At 50.1% G+C, this 24,645-nt stretch overlaps 1 protein-coding gene across 23 annotated transcripts in view; it reads left to right on the top strand.

The window, feature by feature from the left end:
- Positions 1–4,640: 4,640 nt before the first annotated feature.
- FAM241B (family with sequence similarity 241 member B) overlaps positions 4,641–24,645 on the top strand; it is a 167,242-nt gene continuing 147,237 nt past the window's right edge. For 8 of the 23 annotated variants that reach the window (XR_012077381.1, XR_012077382.1, XM_072971389.1 and 5 more), the window contains exons 1-5: positions 5,982–8,337; positions 9,011–9,049; positions 10,181–10,267; positions 10,673–10,750; positions 22,779–22,998. Coding sequence is in view for 4 of the 23 variants with exons in the window: in XM_072971387.1 (XP_072827488.1) it covers positions 7,391–7,741; positions 9,011–9,049; positions 10,181–10,267; positions 10,673–10,750; positions 13,391–13,492 (657 nt within the window). In the remaining 19 variants the exon portion in view is untranslated. Of the gene's footprint in view, positions 4,682–5,981; positions 8,338–9,010; positions 9,050–10,180; positions 10,268–10,672; positions 10,751–13,390; positions 13,600–17,039; positions 17,198–21,638; positions 21,695–22,778; positions 22,999–24,003; positions 24,082–24,645 lie in introns of those variants that run through there. The other 15 variants (XM_072971385.1, XM_006212889.3, XM_072971380.1 and 12 more) reach the window with 14 other exon arrangements.

Below are 24,645 nucleotides of genomic sequence, written 5' to 3'. Positions count from 1 at the left end.
AATATGTGAGTGGCCTGAGGAAGCACACAGCTGGGGCAGCAGATGTGCCCTCAGTGATGAGGTTGGGCTGATCTTCCCCCAACAGGGTGCCCGGGGACAGTGGGACTTTCTGCTTCCCCCTCAGCTCTCCCAGTAAGCCCCCTGATATAATCATTTAATATGATCAGATTATGTTCAATGAATTCCCATTCCAAGGCCATCTGGTCAACCCAGAGAGACTCCTCTCCCCCACACACTTCTGGGCCATCTCTCCTTCCATGGGCACATAGAATGGGCAGGATTCTGCCACTGCCACACTCCCACACCACACAGTGAGTAGATGGCCTCAGGAAGTTAGATGCCCCTTCGTTTATACTTTCTCAGGAATGGTTAGGGACTGAGTAACTCATTTGCATGGAGAGCTAATGTTTATTGAGCACATACTACATCAGACAATGAGCTGTGTTACTATCCCAATTAATTCTCAAAAGAGACTTATTTCCTCTGTGCTTGGTAGCTATACTGCTCTCCCACCCTGGACATCTCCAGTGTTTTTCTCTGTGCTGGACCAGGACTGGGGCTCACATGGGAGAGCCCATCCCACAGTCCTGAGCTCCTCTGCTGACCACCCGCTGCACCTGGTGGGAGGCTGGCCAGAAGTGGCCAAGCAGGGATGTTTATTACCAGGATCTCTGATGCCCCACTGAGGATTGATTTGGTTCCTTTTCATTACATTTTCTGCTGATTAAAACATATGGTAAGACATTTTAGAAAATATAGAGAAGCACAAAAAAGAAAAAATTTTAATTTTAAATCAGCGTTTCTATATGTTTTATGTTGTCTGTCTTTAGTGTGTGATGCTTTTTCTACTTTAAGAAGTTTTTCTGATGTGGCATTTGAATGAAGTACTCAATCAGTTAATATTGGTTTGAAAACTCCTTTCCGGTCAACCATGCTCTTCTGGGCCCTTGGTATGAGAGGGTACCTGCCATCACCTCACCTTCCGTACACTGGACTGTGAACAGCCTGCTAGAAAGTCAGTTTATACAAATCTGGGGATTTTTATTCCACTTAATTCCAACCATCCTTTCTCTCAGATGCAAAGCCTTTCCCTTAACCATGCTTGATGACTAATTTTCATTATCATTCCCAATGAAAGACTAACTCTATTCAAAAATTCATAGCTCATCTGACAATTGAAATAGGTCCCAAAAGTTTTCCACATGGAAATGAACCATGTGTAGGGAATAGCCCTGACCTGTGGCAAGAAAAAGAAAAAATATTTTTTTAAATTATTAGAGATTATTCATTATAAAAATGATACACAGGGGTCAGGTATAGCTCAGTGGTAGAGTGTGTGCTTAGCATGCACAAGGTCCTGGGCTCAATCTTCAGTACCTCCATTAAATAGATAGATAGATAGATAGAGAAAGGAAGAAAGAAACCTAATTACCCTCCAAAAGCCAAAGATTTATTTTCAATGGAAAAGAATCAATCAATATATATATATGTACATGTGTAACTGAGTCGCTTTGCTGTGCACTTGAAACTAACATTGTAAATCAATTACACTTCAATAAAAAATAAAAATTAAAAAAAGATACAAAAAGTAGGAAATCAGGAAAATATAAAAGAGTAAAGAATAAAATATTTCCCCAAATCCCAAACCCACAGATAAGTGCCTGTAATATGTCAAATACAGTTTAGTAAACCTCATTTTCCTTGAAGGATAGACCAAAAATTGCAGTGGAGTTAAAGAAAGTATTGAGCATCACACAGACGTTTCTTCATGAGACAAACTAATTCCCCACCCCCTGCCGCAAAAAACCCTAAACTTACAATGAGTCTATAAAACCACTAACAGATTAGGGCTCTAAGTGGAGAATCTTTAGTTTGATTATAATCTGTGTGTTTTTAAAATTTAAGTGTCCAGATAGTGACACTTAGACTCATAAAAATAAGAGAGTATTTCTAAGCAGACAAGTCTATTTTTGAAAAAATTTGAAGAACGACATTTAAAACTACCTTCACTCTTGGGGAGATTCTCCTGGGGTTTGGCCCTAAGTATGGGCCCTCCTTCAGAGCTTCCTCCCCGCCCTCTGATCACAGCCCAGTGGGTGCAGGTGCGGGAAAGAACTGGCCTTTCATCCAACAGAGGGAAACGTGCAGACCCACATCTGTCCACCCCGGGTGGCAGGTGCAGAGCCGTGGTTTCAGCCTCTGGGAATTGGTGGCCTAGCTCCTAGGACCCAGGAAAGCTTGGGTCATGAAAAAGGCCAGGGAAAGAATTGTCCTCCCAAATCACCGATGTCAGAAGTGGTGTGGCCCTCGGGGACCATTGGTCCTAACTTTCAGAGGAGTCTGGGAGCCAGGGAAGCTGGAGCAGGGTGGGGAGGGCACTGGCAGGAAAGCAACCAGGCAGAGCAGCTGGGCCTCCCTTTTCTCTTTACATCAGGGATGCAGCGGGTTAGGGCTCAGGACAGAGAAGGTTCCACAGCTGCCAGCTGTGGACTGTCTGAGCCCTGTGAGTGCCACCTCCCAGCTCCCCCAAATAACAGTACACATGCACACAGAAGCCCCCCCCCTCCTCAGGCTCCCCTGTGTCAGTAAATGGCACCCCCACCCCCAGGCGCTCAGGTCACTCACCTGCATGTCGTCCTGGATCCCCCTTGGCTCCCACCCCCACATCCAGTCCCTCCGCAGTTCTGGCTGCCTCTGTGTCCAAATGCGCTCGGACCTGCCAGCCCCTCCACAGACTCAGTGTACTTAGAGTAAAGCCCCAACCCCTTCTTGGGGCTCCCGAGGCACTGCCCCTCACCTCTCACCTCTCACCTCTTTCCCCTCAACCAGCTCAGCTGGTTATACCTCAGGTCTCGGTCACACAGCCTGGAACCCTCTCTTCTGGGACTTTCCCTGGCCGTCCCCTCAGCTGGCCTCAGCTCCAGGGCCACCTCCTCAGAGAGACTTCATCTTGCTGGGAATTTTAAATAATATACAAGAGTAGCAAAAGTTGTACAGCGCACTGGGAGCCGCCTCCACCTACCTCAGTGACGGTCAACCCCGGTCAGCCTGGCTTTACTGATCCCTCACCACTGAATATTTTGAAGCAAATCCCAGACATCACACCACTTCCTGTATAAATATTTCACTTTCTTTTAAAGAAAAATTGTCTCTAAAAGACAGGACAGGTCACCTGTTCTTAAACAGCTGTCCCTTCCCTTGTGTATTGACGTCACAGCACTTTTCATTTTAGCATTTGTTTGTTCATTATTTGTTACTTTATTGTCTGTCTCCCTCCCCAGTCCCTCCAGTGTCAGGCCCTGGAGAGCAAGGTGTCTGCCTGTCTTGTCCGCACCAAACCCCAGAGCCCTACACAGTGCCTGGTGCACGGGAGGTGTCAGAACAGGGCAGAGAAGAGAAGCTGCTTCTGCCAAAGCATGAGCTCTGCTCGCCAAGGGCAGGCAGAAGGGGAGGGATGGATGGATGGACAAGTCCATTGACATTCTTCTTGTGTGGTTGTCTTTTAGATAAAAAACCTATCTCTGTGGAAGATGCCACCATAATATGCCCAGGAGTAAAGATAGAGAAGCCAGATGAGTAAGTGCCTAGCCTGGAGGCCACGCGGGCAGGTTTTGCCACCATGAAGTGTAAAGAATGTGGGACGCCACCTCCCCTGAGGAAGCACTTGTCTGTCTCCAGGAGCGCTCAGGGCATCCTCCACACCTGCCCTGGCTGGTGGTCCTCTGAGGTGCTCGGGGATGTACTGTGGCCCAGGCTCTGCAGAGGAGGGCACGATGCAGGAGATGATGTGCCCCGGGGATGGTACCTTTGCTCCAGGCAGCCTTTTGGAGCTAAACTCACATACTCTGTAAATACAGAGGAGCCGGGATGGTGACACCGTACTGCCATCCCTGGTCACTTAGCTCATGGCCAAGAGGACATCTGATCCCATGTAGGGCTCCTCACTGCCTGGGCAGCCTTCATTGCAGAGGTTGACCTCGTAGTACTTTGGGATGAGCTCTCCTTATCCTTGCTATCTGCTCTGTGGTGGCCCCAAATGCCTGATGTTCAAAGTCATTACAGTGAGGAGGTTATGAGCTACAATTTGAGCCAAGTGGAAGAAGCGCATCTGTCCGGCCTCGTGGTCACTGCCTGCCCTTCCTCTGCTGCAGGGAGCTGTGTGTTGACGTTGGCGTGAACCACGGGACCACCGTCATCAGCAACAATGTGCACATCAGCAGCAGGAGCCGTGTGGCCACCGGGGTGCGGCTCCTGGACCCAGGGCCGCCCTGCCCCCTGCACAGGAGGGCAAGACACCCAGGAGGCCAGTGTGGGGAGCAGCGGGCCCTGGGCAGGCCCAGCAAGTAGCCTGTGCAGACAGACCTCTAAAGCAGCATCTCACAGGCAGCTCAGGGCCCTGAGCCCCACATCGAGGAGCTGGACCCGCATCAGGCTTGGGCAGTGCCCTGGGAGTGTTACTAAAAAGAGCACCTGGGGTACAACTTACTGTCCAGACCTTGAAAACCTCTGCTGTCTCTATGAAAGCAGTGTCATTGAAGGCACTTGGAAGGGACCAATTAGGGCTCTAAACAGACTCTAGAAATGGTGCTGAGGCTCTGCCCACCCTGGACCCACCTGGCCACCCCTACTGGCCTGAGCCTTGTGCCAGGGAGCTCCGGGCTCCATCTCGGATTCCAGCAGGGTGAGTGGGAGAGGGTGGGACACTGTGTCCTAGGAGACAGAGTACAGGACCTCTGGGACACTCGAGCCCTCCAAATTGCGGTCTTGGGCACAGGGGTTGGGAGGACTTGACCAGCTGTGGCTGAGCCCAGTCAGGGACTGTTACTGGTGTGGCTGAGGCAGCTGGCAGGGCTCTGAACCCACTCCTGACCACCAGAGCTCCCGCCTCCTGAGCCTGTCTGGGGACACCGGCTGTCACTTTGCAGATGTCATCAGCTTCCCTCTGCCTCTCCTCCTTTCTCGTGCTCCTCAGCCGTTCCTCTCCCCTGACTCGCTCTGGTCTCTGCAGGGAGACTCCTCTGTTGATGGGGAAGCTGTCAAGGCCGTGTGGAGGGCAGGGGTTCATCCTGGGGAGAGGAAGCTGGGAACAAAGGGCTGCTCCCCTAAGACCTGCTTTTCCAAGCTCCACATCAGCTGGACACCTTAGCCTGGGGCTGCTGGACATGGGCCACAGAGAGCGTTAGGCTGGAGTGATGTTTCCCCTGGAGGAGGGACGCCTGTGCTGAGTAGCCACCACCTTGGTGTCCAGTACAAGCTGGTGAGGGTGACAACCATGTGACTGTCTCCCTGTGTCTGTCTCCCTTGTCCCTGCACATCCCCCCATGGATCAGAGACTGAACCTACACATTTCCCACCAGGGTCCCCCTCCCTGCAGCCGCCCGTCCGCAGGCACATTTAGGAGAGAACTCAGGAGCAGCCTATCCCAGCACAGGGTCCCCTCAGCCTGACTGGGCCTCTCCTTTCGGCCACCCTGTTTCCTGGGCACAGGCTCTCTCTCCCCCTTCCCTGCCCTGCTTCTCTCAAGCAGAACACTTGACTTAGGGAAGGGCTGTGCAGTGCACAGGTGCTCAGATGCAGCACACGTGCCCATGGTTATGAACAACAGCACGAGAACAGATCCCATTCCATAAGCCCCCATGTGGGCCTGGCCTGTGCTGGGACTGTCTGTAACCTGTCTGACGCTCTCAGCTGCCTGCCATTTCCTCACTGCAGATGTGGGGACAGAGGCTCAGAGAGATGGAGTCATTTTGCCCAAGATTGCGGAGAAGTAGGGGAGAGAGGCTCCAGAGATGTGATCAGGGTCTCCTGGCTGTGTTCTTGCACCCCCACTTCTTAGGGGGCCCCAGCTGCCCCTCCCTCACCCATCTGTGTGTCACAGCTCTTTGTGGTCCTCACAGAACCCCTGTATGTCATACTAGGCAGACAGTGAGGGTTTGGTTGTCACTGCCTGGAGGACTGAACCTCCTTGACAGGGCCATGCGGGGAGCTGCTGAGCAGGGGCAGCCATGGGGTCCGTGGACCAGGGCTCCAGAGGGGCTCTCTGGGTACCACCCCTGACCTCCCAGCCCCACTGTGGTCCCTCTAGATGAGGTAACTTAAGGAGAAGGGAGAGTGAGCTGATGGGAGAAATCAGCCATGGGAAACAGTTGGTGGGCACCTGGGAAGAAATCATCAAGAGCAGCCCCAGGAATCTGACACCTGTGCCTTCTGCAGAATGAGCCTTCAGAGAACATCCCTGGATCAGCGATGATCACAGTGCCCAAAGGTGTCATCATGATGATCACAGTGCCTACAGTTGTCACAGTGAGGACCAAAGTGCTGAAGGCTGCCACCATGATGACCACAGTGACTAATGTTGTCATAACCACGACCACAGTGACTATGGTTGTCACAGAGGAAGAGACCACAGTGCCTTAGTATATCCCAGAGGAGAAGACCACAGGGCCTGAGCTTATCCGAGAGGAGACGACCACAGGGCCTGAGCTTATTTCAGAAGAGGTGACAACAGGGCATGAGCTTATCACAGAGGAGAAGAATGCAGGGCCTGAGTTTATCTCAGAGGAGAAGACCACAAGGCCAGGGCTTATCCTAGAGGAGAAGACATAGGGCCTGAGATTATCCCAGAGGAGGAGACCAAAGGACCTGAGCTTCTCCCAGGGGAGACCACAGGGCCTGAGCTAATCCCAGAGGAGAAGACCACAGGGCCAGTTTATCACAGAGGATAAGACAACACAGCCAGATCTTATCTCAGAGGAGAAGACCACTGGGCCTGAGCTTATCCCAGAGAAGACAACTGGGTCTGAACTTATCTCAGAGGAGAAGAACACAGGGCCTGAGCTTATCCCATAGGAGGTGACCACTGGGCCTGAGCTTATCCCAGAGAAGACCACAGGGCTGGAGCTTATCCCAGAGAAGAAGACCTATGGCCGGACATTATCCCAGAGGAGAACATAGGACCTGAGCTTACCACAGAGGAGGTATCCAAAGGGCCTGATCTTATCCCAGAGGAGAAGACCTAGGGCTGGAGCTTATCCCAGATGAGAAGTCCACATGGCCAGACCTTATCCCAAAAGCAAAGACCACAGGGCCTGAGTTAATCCCAGAGGAGAAAACCACACTGCCAGAGCTTGTCTTAGAGGAGGAGACCACAGGGCCTGAGCTTATTCCAGAAGGGCTCTCTGGATACCAGCCCTAACTTCTTCAAATCTTTCTCCTCAGATAGGGCAACCCAAGTCGAAGGGGGACTGGGCAGACGGGGAGATCTGGGATGGGATCTGAGTTGCAGGGGAGGCTGTCACCCAGGTCCAAACCAGGACTCTGCCGTGTGTTCTTTCTTTAGGCACATGGGTCGGGAGCAAGCCTTCCAACAGTCTCCCAGCAGCCTCCCCCGATGCTACCACTCCCGGGGGCCTCTCCCCAGGCGGCTCTTACCCCACCAGCGCCTACCCCACCCACCTGCTTCATCTTCTGTGCCAACCCTCTCTTCTTGTCTTGGCTCATCCCGGCCCTGCTCCTGTTCCTGTTGCTGCTCTGGCACATCTGTTGTCTGTGTCACAAGAAGGTGTGTGACTCCTGCCCACACAGCCTGTGTCCAGCCCTCATCAATCCCCTGAGGGACCAGTCACGTGTCTGCTCCATGACACTGCCTGTGGGCAGGTTCCCATCAGCTCCAAGTTCTCAACCAGCAAACAAGGCACAGACTCTGCCTTTCATCTGGGACAGACACAATCTAGGCTTCCAGGTGGCCACCTGCCTCCTGCTTTCATGGGGAGGTGGCCTATGGGCTATCCCAGGCCTGAGGAGAAGGGACCCCAGGTCCCCTGAGACCAGGGCTGCTTCACAGCAGTCAGGCTTCTGGGGGACTCAGGTGGACCAAGGCTGGAGGGGCCTCTGCTCTTGGGGGAAGAAGAGGGGTCTGCAGGGGCACTGACGGCCTGAAGGGAGGAGGATACAGGCCAGGTGGATGCTAACCTCGGGGACAGCTGTGCCTTTGAAAACAGCATGGTCCCTCCACATCTCTAGTGCCTTCCATCACTCCTTCCTCAGTCATTACTGTGTCCCCAGGATGTGCAGGGCTCTGTCCTGGGCCCAGAGGGACAGAAATGAAGCAGCCCCACCCTTGCCCACAGGAGCTCACGGTCTGGTGGCTGGTCTGATGTGGATACCTGTGGGGCATTGAGGGTAAATGTCATCTTCAGGGGGTGTGGCAGGTGTCCTGATAAAGCAGGACAATAGCCAAGGACAGAGACTGGCCCCGGCAGGGAGCCAGAGAGCTGGGTGAGGAAGAGGAAAAAGCAGAGCCAAGAAAGGACACGCCAACCAGCAGAGAAGCAGCAGGTCTGGTTTCTGCAAAGAGGGGATGTGGGGAGAGAGAGGCCGGGGGAGAGGCGGGTGGACTGGCATCCCCGAGGGCTGGGAGGCCAGGAGCTGCAGGGGACGGGAGGTAAGGGGAGAGGAGGAAGGGGTGGGGGTGTTCTCTTGTCTTCATATGATGTCAGGGCTGCTGCTGAGACTCCCAGGGGGGCCTCTACCAGGGACCAGTCACCTTAGTCTACCTGTCTCCCACTCGAGCCTGCAGGTAGGGGCCGATTCCCCTTTGATAACTGAGGAGACTGAGGCTCAGGGAGGTGGAGCCTGTTGGTTACAAACCCTCAGGCAAGGGACACCCAGACTGACACCCCAAAACCCATGTTCTATCCCTCTGCTGCCACTGAGCAGGGTCTCCTCCTGTCTGCAAAGCCAAACCAGAGCCCCACTGGCCCCTTACAACCTATGATTATGTCACTGTGCCCCACAGTGATTGTCCCTCTCTGCATACCAAGTAGGCAGGAAAAAGATGGATGGAGGTGAGAAGAGTCATCATGGAGGGAACTGTGACCCCCAGGCTGGGGTGGGAGGAGAAGGAGCCAGTTCGTGCCACAGAGGCCTATCCCCAAAGGTATCACTTCAGTGGAGATAATTTATGGACATTGGACTTTGACCACTTCAATTTTGATCACTTCCATTCTAGACCACCAAGGAGCCACCACCAACCCAGGAAAGAGCAAAGGTAAGCGATGTGTTTGGTCCTGATGTTGTCAGCATGCCTGATGCACACACTGACCCACACAGAGAGGCCTCCTGCCGCCGATGGGAATACGCCCTCCCCACCCCTCCAGCTCCCACCTACCTGGGCAGGGAGAGCTGGCAGGAGGACGACGGTGACAGAGAGGCACAGGGGGACCCCAATGAGGCCATGGGACTCACAGATATCACCCAGGCAACACACTTCCCAAGTTCCCAACCTGGCCTTATTCAGAGCCTTTGTCACTGAATCAGCAACGTGGTGTAGCCTGTTTCAGGAACAGCTATGATCCCTCCTGAAATAAATGGGCTTTTTGTTAATTCCCAAGGGATCTTTGTAGGATGGTCCTTCCCCAGGACTCAGGTGAGCTTTTGGAAAAGGACTTTCAGGTTTCAGGGACCTGGTCTCCCTTCTCCAGGCTCTGAGTCCGTTGGGCTCCATTTCCTTGGTCTTCATCTCCATCCGTTGTCAGCATGAGGGCCTTGGCTGGGGGTGACCTTTAAGGACATGGGGCTGAGGAGAGGGGAGGGAGGAGGGCATTGAGCTGTGAAGGGGGTGTAGCCCAGATGAGCACAGGGACCAAGGGACAGGGGAGCAGGCTGTGGCTCACCAGGGTGGGTGCCCAATCCAGGGCCCATAAGAGGCAGTTGGAGCAGGGGTACGGTGTCCCAAGAAAGGGGATGTGGGCCTGAGATCTTGTGGGAGACAGGGTCACTGCCTGGGCCAGCATCTGCGCTGGTTGCAGTGTGGACTGGGGACGCTGGATCTGCCAGAGTCAGGTGAGTACCCCTGTCCCTGCTCATGACCCACCCCCCACAGCCTCCATCATGTGACACAGCCTCAGGCCCAGCTTCTCCAACAAGGGCAGCTCCAGGAACCAAGGGGACAGGACAGAGTTTGTTGGCCTTTGTAGAAGGCCCATCTTTGTGAAGCAGAAGCGTGTTTCTCACGCGGAGGACACTCTCTCCCTGTGCCCGCTGCTGCTCATCTGTCCTTGATTCTCCAGCAAACATTCCCTGAATGACCAGAACTTGACAGGTGCTGGGGCAACTGATGTCATGTGTCTGCAGCCAGGAGCTGCCAGACGAGGAAGCAGACAGGGTTTTCTTTTCCTAGGAGCCTGAGGACACATGTCACATGCAGACATGCCCCACGGTGATTGTCCCGCATGGGTGCCAAGGATGCAGGATGAAACGGATGGAGGTGAGAAGGGCCCTGGGGAGCAGGAGGTGAGGGGAGCTGCTTTGTGCACAGGCCTGGGCCTGTAAGGCATGGCCCGAGTGGGAATGAGCTACAGGCAGTGGACGGCAGTCACTGGAACCAGAGAAAAGCCAAAGGCCTCCTGACCCTAGTGGCCCAAGGGAGGCCAAAATGTATGAGGGCTCATGCTCCCACCACCACCAGGGTTCCTAGCAAAGGGATTTCCCCCTCAGGCTGGGGCCAGGGTTCTGCATGTTGTGGGGTGGCCCCAGGTGGAGGCTACAGTGCTGTCTTGGGGTGGTGGGGGAGACAGAGCCCTGAGAGCCCATCTTGAGTCAGCAGGGACATGACTCCTCTAGTGGCAGCATCTATGCCTGTAGGTTCCTCACAACCACATCTGCTTTTCAGGGAAAACTGGATACTTTGTGTGACTTTGTTCAGCGCTACAGCCAGGCACCATTGATGTGGTGCCCGCCCAGGGCCATGGTAAGCAGGGCACAGGGATGCTCCCTGTGGGCTGGGGTCTTGTCTTTGCCCTTGACTGCTGCCCCTTGAGACTCTGGGTCAGAGAGCCCTGTCTGGGTATCTGACAAGAGGGACGCCCAAGATGTGGAGACCTGGTGCTCATGAGCCTCCCAAGTGATTTTCAAAACATTTCCCCTGCATCCTCGTCCCAGGTGTGTCAGGAACTTTCTTACCCAGAGCAACACCCAGCACATCTGATCTTAAGAAAACAGGGCTGGAGATGAAGGCAGGCTTCCCAGTCCCTCCCCACTGCCCACCCGACCCTGTAGGACTGCTGGCTGCGCCCCATCCATGAGACCCTCCCGGGCTGGTCACTCAGGTGCCAGGAGTGGTGGGGGACATGGTGACATCCCCTCCACAGTGTTGTCTGGAAACACTGACTGCTTTTACCAGGTAGTAAAGAAGCCTTCCTGTGTCAGTGCCTGTGACAATGGGGAGAAGCCAGATTGTTCCAGTTGTCATCCTTGGAATTTAATATAATGGCAGCTAATGTTTAAGTCCCTTCTATGGGCCAGTTTCTAGCCTAAGATCTTTACATGTTTTTGTTGCTTTAATCCTCCCAGTGACTGTAGGTAAAGATGCTACCATTATCTCAGCTTTACTAAGGGGGTAAAGCCACAGAGTGGCTGAGTGACATGTCTCAAGTCACTAAGGATGGGAGGGGCAGAGCCAGACCTAAACCAACCCAGAGCCTGGCTCCTCCCTTCTCATTGCTCTGCCCTCCTTTCGCGTCAGCACTCATGATTTCATGATGGTTACTCCCAAACTACCAGAGGCTGCCCTTCTCAGGCCTCTAAATCCAAGAATCGTGGTGCTCCTGTTTCACCTGGGAGTCATCTGCCTGGACATCATATTCCTGGTTATCCCCATGCTCAGCCCCTCTGCATAGATGGGGTCAGGGGCCTGGAGGATGTTGTGGTCCCAGGGTCTGTAAGGTGGGATGCTCTGATGGCATTCACTGAGTCAGGCAAACACTGGCTCTCGGTGACTGGGCAGCAGGTATTTATAAGCTCTGGACAAGCCTGAAAGCCCCTGGACACTGCTCATAACACACCTGAGGCATGTTCACATCCAGCAGAGACACTGTCTGGTGACAGAGGTGTCAGGGCTCCTATGGCAGCTGGGACCCAGCCCTGGGTCTGAATCGAGCTCTCAGTCCCAGCCTTACTTGCATGGAAGCCTGATTCTCCTGGAGTCTCTCCCCAGAACCACAGACCCATTGTGGTCAGGAGAGCCCCCACGCCAGCCTTATGCCCTGAACAGTGGAGACGCCCACTCAGAGATGCCCACTCAGGAGCAGGAGGGACAGAGCCAGACAGAGGATTGAAGCAGAGGGAGGCAAGAGACCATGGGTGGACAAGGGGAAGGTTCCAGAAATGCCTCTTGCCCATTAAGGTGAGGGCAGGGGCGCTGAGCCCCTCTCTGAAACAGTCACATTCCAAGGGCCGCCCTTGGAAGCTCAGGTTGTGGGGGCGGCAGAGTGATGCCCAGGGCTCTGTGAGGCCCCTGAATGCCAGCTCTCCAGTGCACCCAGCAGTGTGAGCTCTCAGTGACCTGTGTGCTTGCTGAAGGCAAAACCGAGGCCTGAGAGGTCAGGGAAGTTGCCAAGGCCGCCGGGAGAGTAAGTGGCAGCAGCCAGAGCTGCCTGAAATCAACCTGTTCCTCCTGAGAGGGGCCGGGAGCCCGCAACTGTGCCTTGTGGATGTGCCCCCCACAACTCCTTTGCCCCCACACCCTCTGACGTCGTTCCTCCCAACTGTTGTCCTGGAGATCCAAGTGTTGTAGGATTTCCATGAGTACCCCTTATTCAAGCAGGAGTAGGGGTCCTGGCTCCTTCTCGTGAGGCCTTCAGTGCACTGGTCCCAGGCCTTAAAGTGAGTTACAGACTAAGAGACAGGATATCAGGTGGGACCTGCATCTCTGAAAACCAGAGTCAGCCCCAGCCCTTAGTGTGCAGAGTATGGTTCTGAGGAGAGGCTTTAGGAGAATCAGGTGGGGAATGCTGCTTCCATGCAAGGAAGGCTGGGACTGAGAGCTCAAACGCCAGGCTGCTTGGGGACACATTACCCAGGAGTGTCCTCATGACCTTCCAGGTACTATGGCAGTCTTGTTTACTGTAACCCTTCTGTGAAAGGACCCTGTCTTTCTGCCCCACCACCTTTTATTCCACAGAGGAAATTTTCTAATAATGGTCCCTTCCCGACCATCTTGCTACACACATATATGAAATGATTCAACAAGACAGTCTAGTTTCTTAGTCTTGAGCCAAACCCTGACTCCTGTCCAAGGTCTGATTCTTTTTCTTCACTGCCTTTCCCAGGGCAGTCCATTCACTTCATGAAAATCAGTTCTCCTAGATCTGTCAGGAAAATCACGTGAAAGTGGGAAGCCTTCCCCTGTCTCACTGAATGTGATGCTGACAGTGATATAACTGTCCCTAGAGAGTACAACTTGGGTGATGTCACCACCACACAAGGCCCTTTACCTAAGAATCTCATTTCATTGTCATAATAACAGCGGTCATTTATACCGAGCAGGGATGGCCAGACACTAAGTACTTTACACAAACTTATGCTTTTCATCCTTCCAACAACTGAATAGCGAAGGAAGCAGACACCTATTCAGTGGAGTCACCTGCCCATTCGCACAACCGTGAAGTGGGAAGATCAGTACCAAAGCCAGGCACCCAGCTCCTCCCCGTGAGCTTGGCTGCCTCTCTGTCCTGCCAGGTGGTCACTACTCTGCATTTTGAAGCTGAAGAAACTGAGGCTCTGACGTTCTGTGACAGGGCTGGAGGGGTTAGCGGGGCTGTGAATGACTCCATGGGAGGCTCAATTCCTACTCCAGTCTACGTCTCCTGTCAGGGTGATGGAAAAACATCTTGAAAGTACTTCCTTCATGCAAACCATTGTGAATGTTAATGTCTTATTTTCACACTGTTGTTTGCAGACTGTGTTTCAATCTGAGATCGTATGTATTTGCTGGAAACAGTTGTCCTGGGTAACGATTAGAGCTGCAGACAGGCCATATGATGCGTTCATGGCCAAGGAGGTCCTGAGTCCCTGTCCTTTGACCCCATCCACAGAGGGGTGTGTGATAAAAGCTGGGACAGGGCTTCAGCCCTCCAGGAAGTCCTAACTTGACAGCTGTGCTTCAGGAAAGTCTCAGATCATGACTTTGGGATAGTGATGGAAGCAGGCTTGATGACCCCTGCACCCCCACTCCTCACACACACACGCAGGCACACGCGCGCGCACACACACACACACACAGGCACACACACACACATCCTTATGTAATAAGCAGGAAATCCAGAATTGGAGCCAAAGCTCCAAAGCACTGGATGTTAAGGTTCAATCAACAATTTGTCAAGAAACATCCCTTCTCCATGGAGCAACTGAGCGAATGTCCTGGGGCAGCTGGGCTTGAAAAATGGAAATGCTGGAAATCAAATACTATCTTCATCAATCCTATGGCCAAGATGTTCACATGATACCCAGTGTCACACATGGGGTGTGGCAGACAGATGCACAGCAGCCCTGTAGGTCAGAGTGCTGCAGAACACCAAAGGCAGGACTTTCCCTGCATGTGCGTCCATACATACAGAGTCCACTGATGATGAATGAACAGATGGATGAGCCCTTGTAGTCACATGTGCTTCTGTGCAGATACTTTGGTCATTTCCCTGACACTTTGGATCTGCCAGTATAAATCTGCTTCGTGGGCCACTGTCAGGGATGTGAAAGGTTGCCTTGGCGTTTTTAGGAGTGATCATAGGAAAGAACTTGCTTCAACCTGTTACCAAGTTTGTGAACTTGGCCTAGTTTCTGCAAGCCTTGCCTTTCTTATCTCAAAGATATGGATCAAACAATACAGTTATGAAGAATGCTCATTTCAGTTTGGTGAGGCTAAGAGAATATCATTGTGAGCCCAAATGCCAGAGGTGCTGGAGTCCCACTGACAGATCCAGTCCAAGGCTGCCTGCCGATTATTCCACCTGGTGATGGCTGCCACTCCAGCATCAGGATAGACGGGGACGCTTCTGTCCCTGTTCTGTCTGGGATGAACATCAGGAGAACAACAGCATGTCTAAGAATCTCCCAGGCTCACTGATGCCTGTCTCCTCTTTGTGCTTGTCTGGGAAGATAACGGAGATGGGGACCCATTCTTTGCTTCCTGTTCTGGAGAGGAGTGTACCTGCTGGGTCCCCACCTGGACAAAACCTCCTTCCTTACAGTTGGAGCAACCTTAGCTCCCACTCCAGGAAAGTCACCCACAGTATCCAACTTGTGGTGTCTCAGCCTGTGTTCCTATAGGGCTTTCCCTTGAGAAATAAAAGATGTTGTGTGTGAAAGCACCTAGCGTGGAAAAATGAATTCAAAGCTCCTGAGAATGAAGAGAGAGAAACTTAAAGGAGAAGAAAAGAAGACAAAATATGATCTGAGTTGGACCATGCCTAGAAAGTGGTGGTAACCAGGAGACAGAGCCCATGTCAGGGCTGGGAGAAGACATAGGGAAAGGTGAATGGTCAGCAATTGGCACAACCCCAGGGCTCTTGGGTCCCATAGCTGTCACATCCTCCTCACACAAAGGCTAGCACAGGTGGACCCTCTTAGCTTCATCACAGATCCTACAGATGGGCAGGAAGAAGTTGAGGAGGACAAGGGACCACCCCTTCCTGGCTCCTGTTGAACCTCCCACTCCTACCAGAACAGGGTTACTTATCGATTATTATCCTGAAGGTGATGCAGTTACAGGGAGGATGCATGTAAAGTAAAGTTGGGCAGATGGGCCTCAGCTTTCTGGATATATTTTGAGAGGTTTCTTACCTGGGCCAACTTTGTGCTAAAGACTTCATGGTCTCTAACCTTTGCCTTAAAACAAGTAAGTACAAGAGTACAAGCGAAGGCAATTAATGAGGACGCTTTATTCTGGAGGAAACTGGTTTGCATTGCAGTCCAGTCTTTTGTTGGACTGGACCACGTGACCCAGTGGTCAGTGACAGGCCTTCCATCAGTCTCCCTGCAGGCCATCCAGGCCAGAAGTCAGGAGCCTAATCTTAGCCACTCCCCTAGTTTTCACAACTCCCCAGAGACAGACAAGTAATGATAAAGTCTCAGAGATCAGGCTTCTTGCTCAAAAAGGAACATGATTGCAGGGTTCATAAGAAAGACTGAGTAGGAACAGTCATTTTGTTGGAAATGAAGTTAAGGGGATTCATACAGAAGGTAGGGCTTAGGGTAAGTCTTAAAAGGTGAGTAGCAGACCACTAGGCAAACAAGATAAAGAAGGACACTCCAACGAGAGGGAATAGCTTATTTAAAAACTTAGAAATATAAACTAATTGTTCCAGGAAAGATTTTTTAAAAATATTTTTTATTGATTTATAATCATTTTACAATATTGTGTCAAATTCCAGTGTAGAGCACAATTTTTCAGTTACACATGAACATATATATGTTCATTGTCACATTGTTTTCTCTGTGAGCTACCATAATGTAGAATAGATAAACAAGATTATACTGTATACCACAGGGAAATATATACAAGATCTTATGGTGGTTCACAGGAAAGAGTTTTATCTGATTGCCTGTGTCCTAAGCAGCCCAGAGATGCTGTCAGCTTGTCAGTGTACACAGGCCACTCACTCTGTCACATCTAGGACTCTTATCTGGGGACAAGGGGAACATGACAGCAAAGCCAGGGGTAGTTGTTGCTGCAAACAGATTATGCTGTCTCAAAGGGTCTGCATCAATCTCTACCCAAAACAGGGGGCTAGTGTGTGCTGCTGACTTCACAGTCCATCACCCATCTGAGGGTGCCCCCACCTGCCCTTGCCCTGCAGACCCTGAACCTAGCCTGAAGGTTGTGGAGAGGCTCATCCTTTCAGCACACACTCGCCAAGAGAGCCTTGGTGCTGGTGTTAAAGTGGGTGTCAGGCCTTGTCCTTGCTCCCCAGGCTCCCAGTCTAGCAGGTAACACACAAGTTCAACATCAGAGCAGCGAGAGTCAGAGTCAGAACAATGGGGCTCCCAAGGGGAAGGAAGGACAGACGTCCAATGCCTGAACAGAGTCTAGAAATAAGAGCATAGGCTTGAGGCCAGCACCCAGGGAAAGGAAGGGCATCCAAAAAGCCCACATTGTGGAGCCTGACAGGTACTGAGCCTCATCCCCTGAGCCAGGGAGACCATAGCCTTCAACTCTCAATTCCAGTGGCTTCTCAGAGACCCTCTCTCTCCTCTTCATACAGGGGAGGCACATCAACTTCACCTTAATGGAGCACTACTGCGCTCACATGCTCTTCAGCACAGACACCTGCCTTCCACCCAGCTAGGAGCGCTTCCTCCTCAGCAGCCAGTGCTCACGCGTTGTCAGTGCCCTCCACCCACATGCTCTCAGCCACCCTCCAGGATGCCGCCACTGCTCCCTCCCCCTGCCCTGGAGCTCTGTGGAGCTACTTTGTCACTCCCACCCCAACACTCAAAACATCAAAAATACAAAATTGTTAAGAGCCCCTTTTGTACTGATTTGGACATATATATTATGTCTTGGTTTATAGTCAAAAGGAGTTGGAATTTGCTGCTGATCAGCAAGAGAGTTTGTTACCTAATAAGCATTGATCCACTGTATGTCCTTCCAGGACAAAGCACCTGTGACCTGTGGGTGTAGGCGTGATGAGTCCGTTTCCCCACAGATAGGTCCTTATCTGTCACCAAGGGACGGGATGCTTGGGGTTTTACCCAAAATATGCTCTTTCAAAAAAGCCCAAGATATCTTTGATGTTTGAATACAATCTGGTGTCCATTACTCACTTGCTGTTACTTAATCTCTTGGACAATTTACTTAATCTCCTTGTGCTTCAATTTCCTCACTGAAAAGATGTGGATAATGGTATCTCCTCTACAAGTTGTCTTGAGGGTGATAGTTAACTGCTGCAACATGTTCGGCACAGGGCAACATTTCTGGTAAAGCCTCAGGGGCCCATTTGTTAATGTCTTCCCTCCCTGCACCTGGAGAGGAGAGGATGATGAGCTCAGAGACATCAAGAAGTAGGTGGTGAGGACAAGGGTGTCAGAAAAAAAATCATGACTGGGCCTTTCAGCTCTGGATACCAAGACGTGTAGTTGGCACACGTGAGAATTCTATGCAAACTGCTGACCACATGTGGATTAACATCCAAGGCCACCACTCGTGTAATCTCCAAAACATCATCAAAAAAATGTCCTGATGCCTACTACCTCCTTCAGAAATGTTAGTTCCCTTCTTTTACTTAAATATTTCTTGTAATATAAAGGCAATTCTTGGTGCCCAATTTTCCAAGCTTTCAAATCAGCTCCTCCGTTGTCAAAGACAGACCTCCTAACTTTTCAGATCCCTCCTGCAGAAGCCTTAGAAGACATAAATTTTTCCTTACACACTAATATACTAGAGGACTATCAATAGACAAGAATTCACTGTGAAAACCACAGAACAGGTATAAAGATGAAGCAACACCCTGGACCACAAAGTCCAAGAAGGGAAGAAGAGACTGCTTACTCAGATGTGCACATACCAATGCAGCAAATCAGGGACCATGAAGAGTCAAGTAAACATGAAATGATGAAAATAAATAAATAAATCTCTAGTAATTTTCCCTAGAGGAACAGACATCTATGAACTATCTTACAAAGAATTCAAAATAATCCTCTTAAAATAGTTTAGTGAAAAAGAAGAACACACGGACAAGCAACTATATGAAATTCAGCAGAAAAAAATGCATGAACAAAATGAGAAGTTCAACAAAGAAACAGAAACCATCAAAATAATAAATAGAAACTAGAGCTGAAGATTACAGTGACTGTCCTGAAGAATATGATAGAGATTATCAAAATTATCAGAGAGAGAAGGACATTATATATGATAAAATAGTCAATCTACCAAGAAGATACAACAAACCTAGATGTGTATCCATGAAATAACAGATCTTCTAAATACATGAAACAGAAGCTGATAAAACTGAAGGGAGAGATAGGCAACTCCACAAATATATTTGGAGACTTCAACACCTCTCTCTCAATAATTGATAGAGCAACTAGACAGGAAATTAGCAAGGATACAGAAGAACTCAACACTATCAACCGACAGTTTATAATTGAGATTTGTAGAATATTCCACCTGAAAGCAGCAGAATACACATTCTTTTCAATCACCTATGAAACATTCACCAAGATAGCTTCCCTGGCAGGGCAAGCCCCCTCTAGACCCCAGCCTAGAGCATCTGGCAGCCCCAGACCTGCCCAGGAGAGTTGCAGTCTGCCTCCTTCCTGCCAGACCAGAAGGGCTGGAAGGATCTCAGCAGGGGGAGGGGCAATCCCTTCACCCCAGTTACCAAACCGTCCCCCATCCCCACCACCTTGATCTTCCTCCTCCCTCTGTCCCTCACAGTTCTGGCCCTCCCAAACCACTTTTGATCAGATTCCTCTTGGTTGAAGCAGACCAAGTTTCCCCCAGGCACCCCAGTTTTGGGGGGACTGTATTTTTAAATGACACCCCAGTTCCCCACCTGTTCTTCCCCTTTCACTCCCCTTTCCCATGTTGCCAAGTTCTAACCACAGTGGTGGAGAAAAAAAAAAGGTTTGTTTTGGACCACAAACAAACCTCAAAAAAATTTAAAGGACTGGTCGTACACAGTGTGTTCTCTGATCACAGTGGAATTAAACTAGAAATCAATAACAGAAAGATAACAGGAAAAATTTTAAATACCTGAAGATTAAACAACACTCTTCCAAATAATCCATGGATCAAAGGAGAAATAACAAAGGAAATTAAAAATTCATTGAACTAAATGAAAATGAAAATACAACACATCAAGATTTGTGGTGCACAGCTAAAACAATGCCAACAGAGAAATTTATAGCCGTAAATGTTTACTGTAAGAAAATAGGAAAAGTCTCAAATAATCTAAGCTCCTACCTCAAGAACTTAGAAAAAGAAAAGCAAAATAAATCCAAAGCCAGGAGAAGGAAGAAAATAATAAAGAGCAGAAGTCAATGAGATTTAAAACAGAATACAGAAAATTAATAAAAACAAAAGCTGTTTCTTTGAGCAGGACAGTAAACTTGACAAATCTCCAGCAAGAGTGAAAGAGATGACACAAATACCAGTATCAGGAAGGGTATCACTGCAGACTGTATCACTAAGGGTATCACTAGACAGATCATAAGGGAACACCATGAACAACTCTACAGACAAATTTGCCGTCTTAGACAAAGTGGACCAATCTCTCCAAAAGCACACTAGTACAGTTCACCCAATATGAAACAGATAATTTGAACAGCACTGTAGTCATTTTAAAAAAACATTGAATTCATAATTTTAAAACATCCCCAAAGAAATCTCCAGGCCCAGATGATTTCCTGATGAATTCTACCAAACATTTAAAGAATCAACACCAATTCTATACAACCCTTTCCAGAAAATAAGAGGGAACACTTACCAATTCATTTTATGAAGCTAGTATTGCCCTGACACCAAGATCAGAGATAGTACAAAAGAGAGAAGACCAACATCCCTTATGAACATAGATGCAAAACTCCTAAACAAAATATTAGCAAATACAACTCAGCAACATATAAAAAGAATTATACACCATCACCAAGTGGGATTTAGTCTATGCATGCAAGTCTGGTTCAGTATTTGAAAATCATTCAGTAAAATCTACCACATTAAAATGTTAAAGAAGGAAAAATCACAGGCTCATTTTAATCAAGGCAGGAAAAACATTTGACAAAATTCAATACCTGTTCATGGTTAAATTCTCAGAAAAATGGAAATAGGCTATTCCGCAATTTGATAAAGAACATCTATTTTTAAAAAGCCTATATATTATAGCTAACATTATGTTTAACGTTGAGAGACAATAATTTTCCCTTAAAATGAGGAACAAGGCAAAGATGTCTGCATCTGCTTTCACCACTCTTACTCATCATTGAGTTCTAGCCAGTGCTTTAAGTCAATAAAAGTAAATAAAAGGCAAAACAATTAGAGAGGAAGAGATAAAACTATTTGTATTTGCAGATGACATGACTCAGAGGTAGAGCCGGTGCTTAGCATGCGTGAGGTCCTGGGTTCAATCCCCAGTCCCTCCATTGACGAAATAAATAAGCAAAAAAACGAACCTCCCTCACTCCCTCCCTCCCAAAACAAAACAAAAGAAACAATACCCAAAATAAATAATCAGAATTAATAAGAAATTTTAGTAAGATTACTTTCTGTAAGTCAAGTGTATTAGTGGATAGAGAAATGAAGTGATGTCTTGACTGGCATTTTCTTTCCTTACAAAATAGAAGACATCACAACATAGCTCATGGAGAAACAATAATACTGTTTTTGAAATTTTTGTTTCGTGTGGGTGTGGGTGTGGGGCTACTAGGTTGTGTTGCTAGTATGTTGCTAAAATGTATTGCTGTCAAAAGAGTTTGAAAAGCTGCTAGTCTAAAGTAGTGCTCGTCAAACTTCACTGTGTATAAGAGTAACTCTGCAATGACCAGGAAAACCAAAAGCACATTTTTACTGGGCACCTGCTGGGAGTAAGGCATGACCTGGGCCCCAGTCTTGTACTAATAGCATTGGGTGGGTGGGGGCATAAAATAAAGAGGCGACAGAGATGGGACAAAGCTGGAGGAGGCTGTTTGGTGGTGGGTAGGTGCAAAGAGCCTCCAATGCAGAGCTGGGGGAATCTGTGACCATTTGAATCCTGGCTCTGCCACTGACCTTGGGCTGGTCGTCCAGAGTCTCTCTGAGTCTCAGGTACTTCATCAGCAGGAGGGGAACAGTAACACATGCTTTTCCTCTTTCCTAATCCAAAAAGGATGATGTGGTCTCTGGAAGAGCACTTTGGAAGTGTTAAAGATTCTGCACACCTAGGTATTATTATTATCACATGGAACAATTAGAACCCTAGTTTGTGCTGTTGGCATTAAAGTCTGGGGATGGGGGTGGGTAATAGATTAGGTGGGGAGGGCCTATGGGCAGATTTTCAGGCACAAGCAAAGCAGGACTTTAAGTGGTGCTTAAAGGGAGAGTGAAGAGATCCAGTTGGCAAGGCTGAGGGAGGGAGTTGGTAATAGCGTGCTGGGGCCAAATTTGGAGGATTGTCGGAGCCTGCCAGTTAGTTGGGTCTTGTTGGAGCCGACAAGAGGGAACCACTGCAGGCTCTTGAGCAGGGGAGACACCTGAAGGAAACGGAGAGGTAGGAAAAGTGATTCTCCATCTCCCAAAGCTGTTTTAATTGGTAATAATAGGACTGTTCCAAGTACAAACATTACTGCCTCTCAAAGCTGATCTGGGCATTTTCTGGAGGGACTTACGTCCTCCTCTGGACTGTCATGGTTATCTCTGGCTGGACTTGTCTCTTTGGAAGCAGTTGTACCAGCTCAAGCCTTTGAGGAAACATCCATTTCCTGCCTGGTTCCCCCTGCTTGGGGATCTCTCCCTTTTTAGAGGTCATAGGTTATGAGCCCCATTTATGGAGCTTGGTTCATGGAAGGCAGTGGGTCTCTGCCCTGGAATTTGTTTTTAAAAACCTCCTCACGCCCAGGTTGTATCCCACATTAGTGGCATTGTCACCTCTGGGGTGGGACTCAAGCATCAGGATTGTTTTTAAATATCCCAAATAATCCCAGTGTGCAGAGCAGTTCTGCAATCCACAGACCACCTCTGACAATCAGGCATCCTACCCTGGGATTACCCCTTCCATGTATGCACCATGCCCACCTGCATCAAGGGTGTAGGAAGAAAGCATTAGGGTTTCAGTTTGTATTTATTTGAAATCCCATTTTTTTTTAATGTTCATGCTTTACAATTGACTTAATGTAGTGGAGCAGTAGTAATGACAGTAACAGGCGGTAGCCCCTGAGCACTTACTGTGGCCAGGCTCCCATCTAAGCACTTTACACTAAGCACTTAGTGCTTCACAAAAACCTGATGAAGTATTATCTGTATCGTACAGATGAAGGAACTGAGACCAGAGAGGTTGAAAAACCAGTCCATCACACCACCAGAAAGCAGCTGTGCCAAGATTCAAACCCAGGCTGGCTCTAGCATCGTATCTTTTATCCACAATGACAATCTGCTCTCACAGTACACATGTATAATTTATAAACAAACAAATAAAGAATGCGCAAATAAAATACAGATATCAGGGGGACCTGCTCAACATTTTTTTACTGGTAAGTTTTCATAACCAAATAATTAAACCATGGTGGCAGACGATGTGTCCTTGAGGCAAGGTCTAAGTCTCAATATTCTCTCTTTTCCCCCCACCAGGGGACTGGTGGGCATCTAAGTCCTTATATATGCTCAATAAATATCTACTCTCAGAAATATCTACTGATTGACAATCATAACAAATGGTTATCAACATCTGCTGTGTGCCAGAGACTCTCATTCTTAATCTTCACAACAATCCTGAAGGTACCTAATGTGATTAGCCCCATTTTGCAGATGAGGAGACTGAGCAGCTCAGTAACTTGCCAGAGCCTGACCCAAATTGTGGGACTGCAGAGCTCATTCTCTCCAACTGGTGAACAGGTCCACAAAGAACAGCTTATAAAGAGGGGGTGGCGTTGAAAACATCAGGAAGAGGCAGAGGTTGATCATTCACTCCTTTGTCGGGTGCTTCCCTTTGCCAGGAGTGCCTTTTTCTATTTGCCTGACGGGCAAACTCCTGCCTACTCTTCTGGCCTCACCTCAAAGGCCACCTCCTCCAGGGAGCCTGCCTTTCCTCATGTTGCAGTTTGTTGCACCTGCCCTGTGGTCATGCCTTGTCTTCCCCGTGAGAGGGTCCCCACTAGAACTGGAGTTGGAGTTCTTTGAAGGCAGGGCTGGGTCCTACTCAAGGGGCATCTACCGAGAGGGCTCAGCAAACTCGGACGCTGGGCTGAACCTGTGCCACCCAGGCCAGAGGTGCCCTCTCTCCCTGGGGTTTTCCTCCGTGGGCCCTGTTTGCCTTTCCGCCTCCTTTTTTCTCCCTCCTCTGTTCTTTCCTTCTTCCTCCGCACTTGTCTTCCCCCTCCGTCCCCTCTAGTCCTCCCTGGTCCGCTCTCCTCTTCCATCGTCTTTCTCCCTCCTCCCCGGCCTTGGGCCTCCCGGGCGGGGCAGCTGCAGTTCTCCCGAAGGCCTAACGAGGGAGCTGCTGCGCCGCCGCGGGGCCGTGCGGCTGCGGCGCGCGTTTCCTGTGAGGTCAGGTGGGAGGAAGCGGCTTGGGAGCCGCAGGGAGTGGACGCAGCCGAGGCCCGGGAGCCGCGCCCCAGGTGAGTGGTTGGGCCTTGGGGAAAGGGGGCGCAGCAGCTCCCTCCCCGAGTCCTGGGCTCGGAGCTGGGCTCGGCGGCCTGGGCAGCGACCCCTCCCACCCTGGCAGCACGCCGAGACCCCGTTCCCCACCCTCCTTAGTGTCAGGTGCGGGGAGGGCCGGCCGCGCCTTCAGCCCACCCAGCGGGGCAGGATGACAATGCGCAAGGGTACTGCCGAGGACCCTTCGGACCCGCTTAGCCTTTTGCAGGGGCCAGCAGGCTTCCAAAAGAGACCCGCCTCCCCCAGGCTCCAGGCCACGGGCAAGTGAGCAGGGGCTCCTGACCCCATTTAGCCTGTCACGAGTGCTTTTGAGAATTTAGACAAAAACTGTGGCTCATCCCCTGAGAAAAAATGGCCTTTACCCAGACGCGGGGAGAGGCGTGGAAGGGCCCCCACCTCCAGCCCATGGATACCCCTGGGTTCTGCGAGTGGGGCCCTCCCAGAGCCACAGCAGCACCCCCATCCCATATTTTGGGAAGGCTGGCCCTGCCCTTCTGGTGTTACCTGCAAGGCAAGGGCACGTG

This window comes from Vicugna pacos, chromosome 11 (assembly GCF_048564905.1).
Source record: "Vicugna pacos chromosome 11, VicPac4, whole genome shotgun sequence".
Lineage (NCBI taxonomy): Eukaryota > Metazoa > Chordata > Mammalia > Artiodactyla > Camelidae > Vicugna > Vicugna pacos.
The sequence above is the reverse complement of the archived record's forward strand: the minus strand, read 5'-3'. Positions and strand labels throughout refer to the sequence as shown.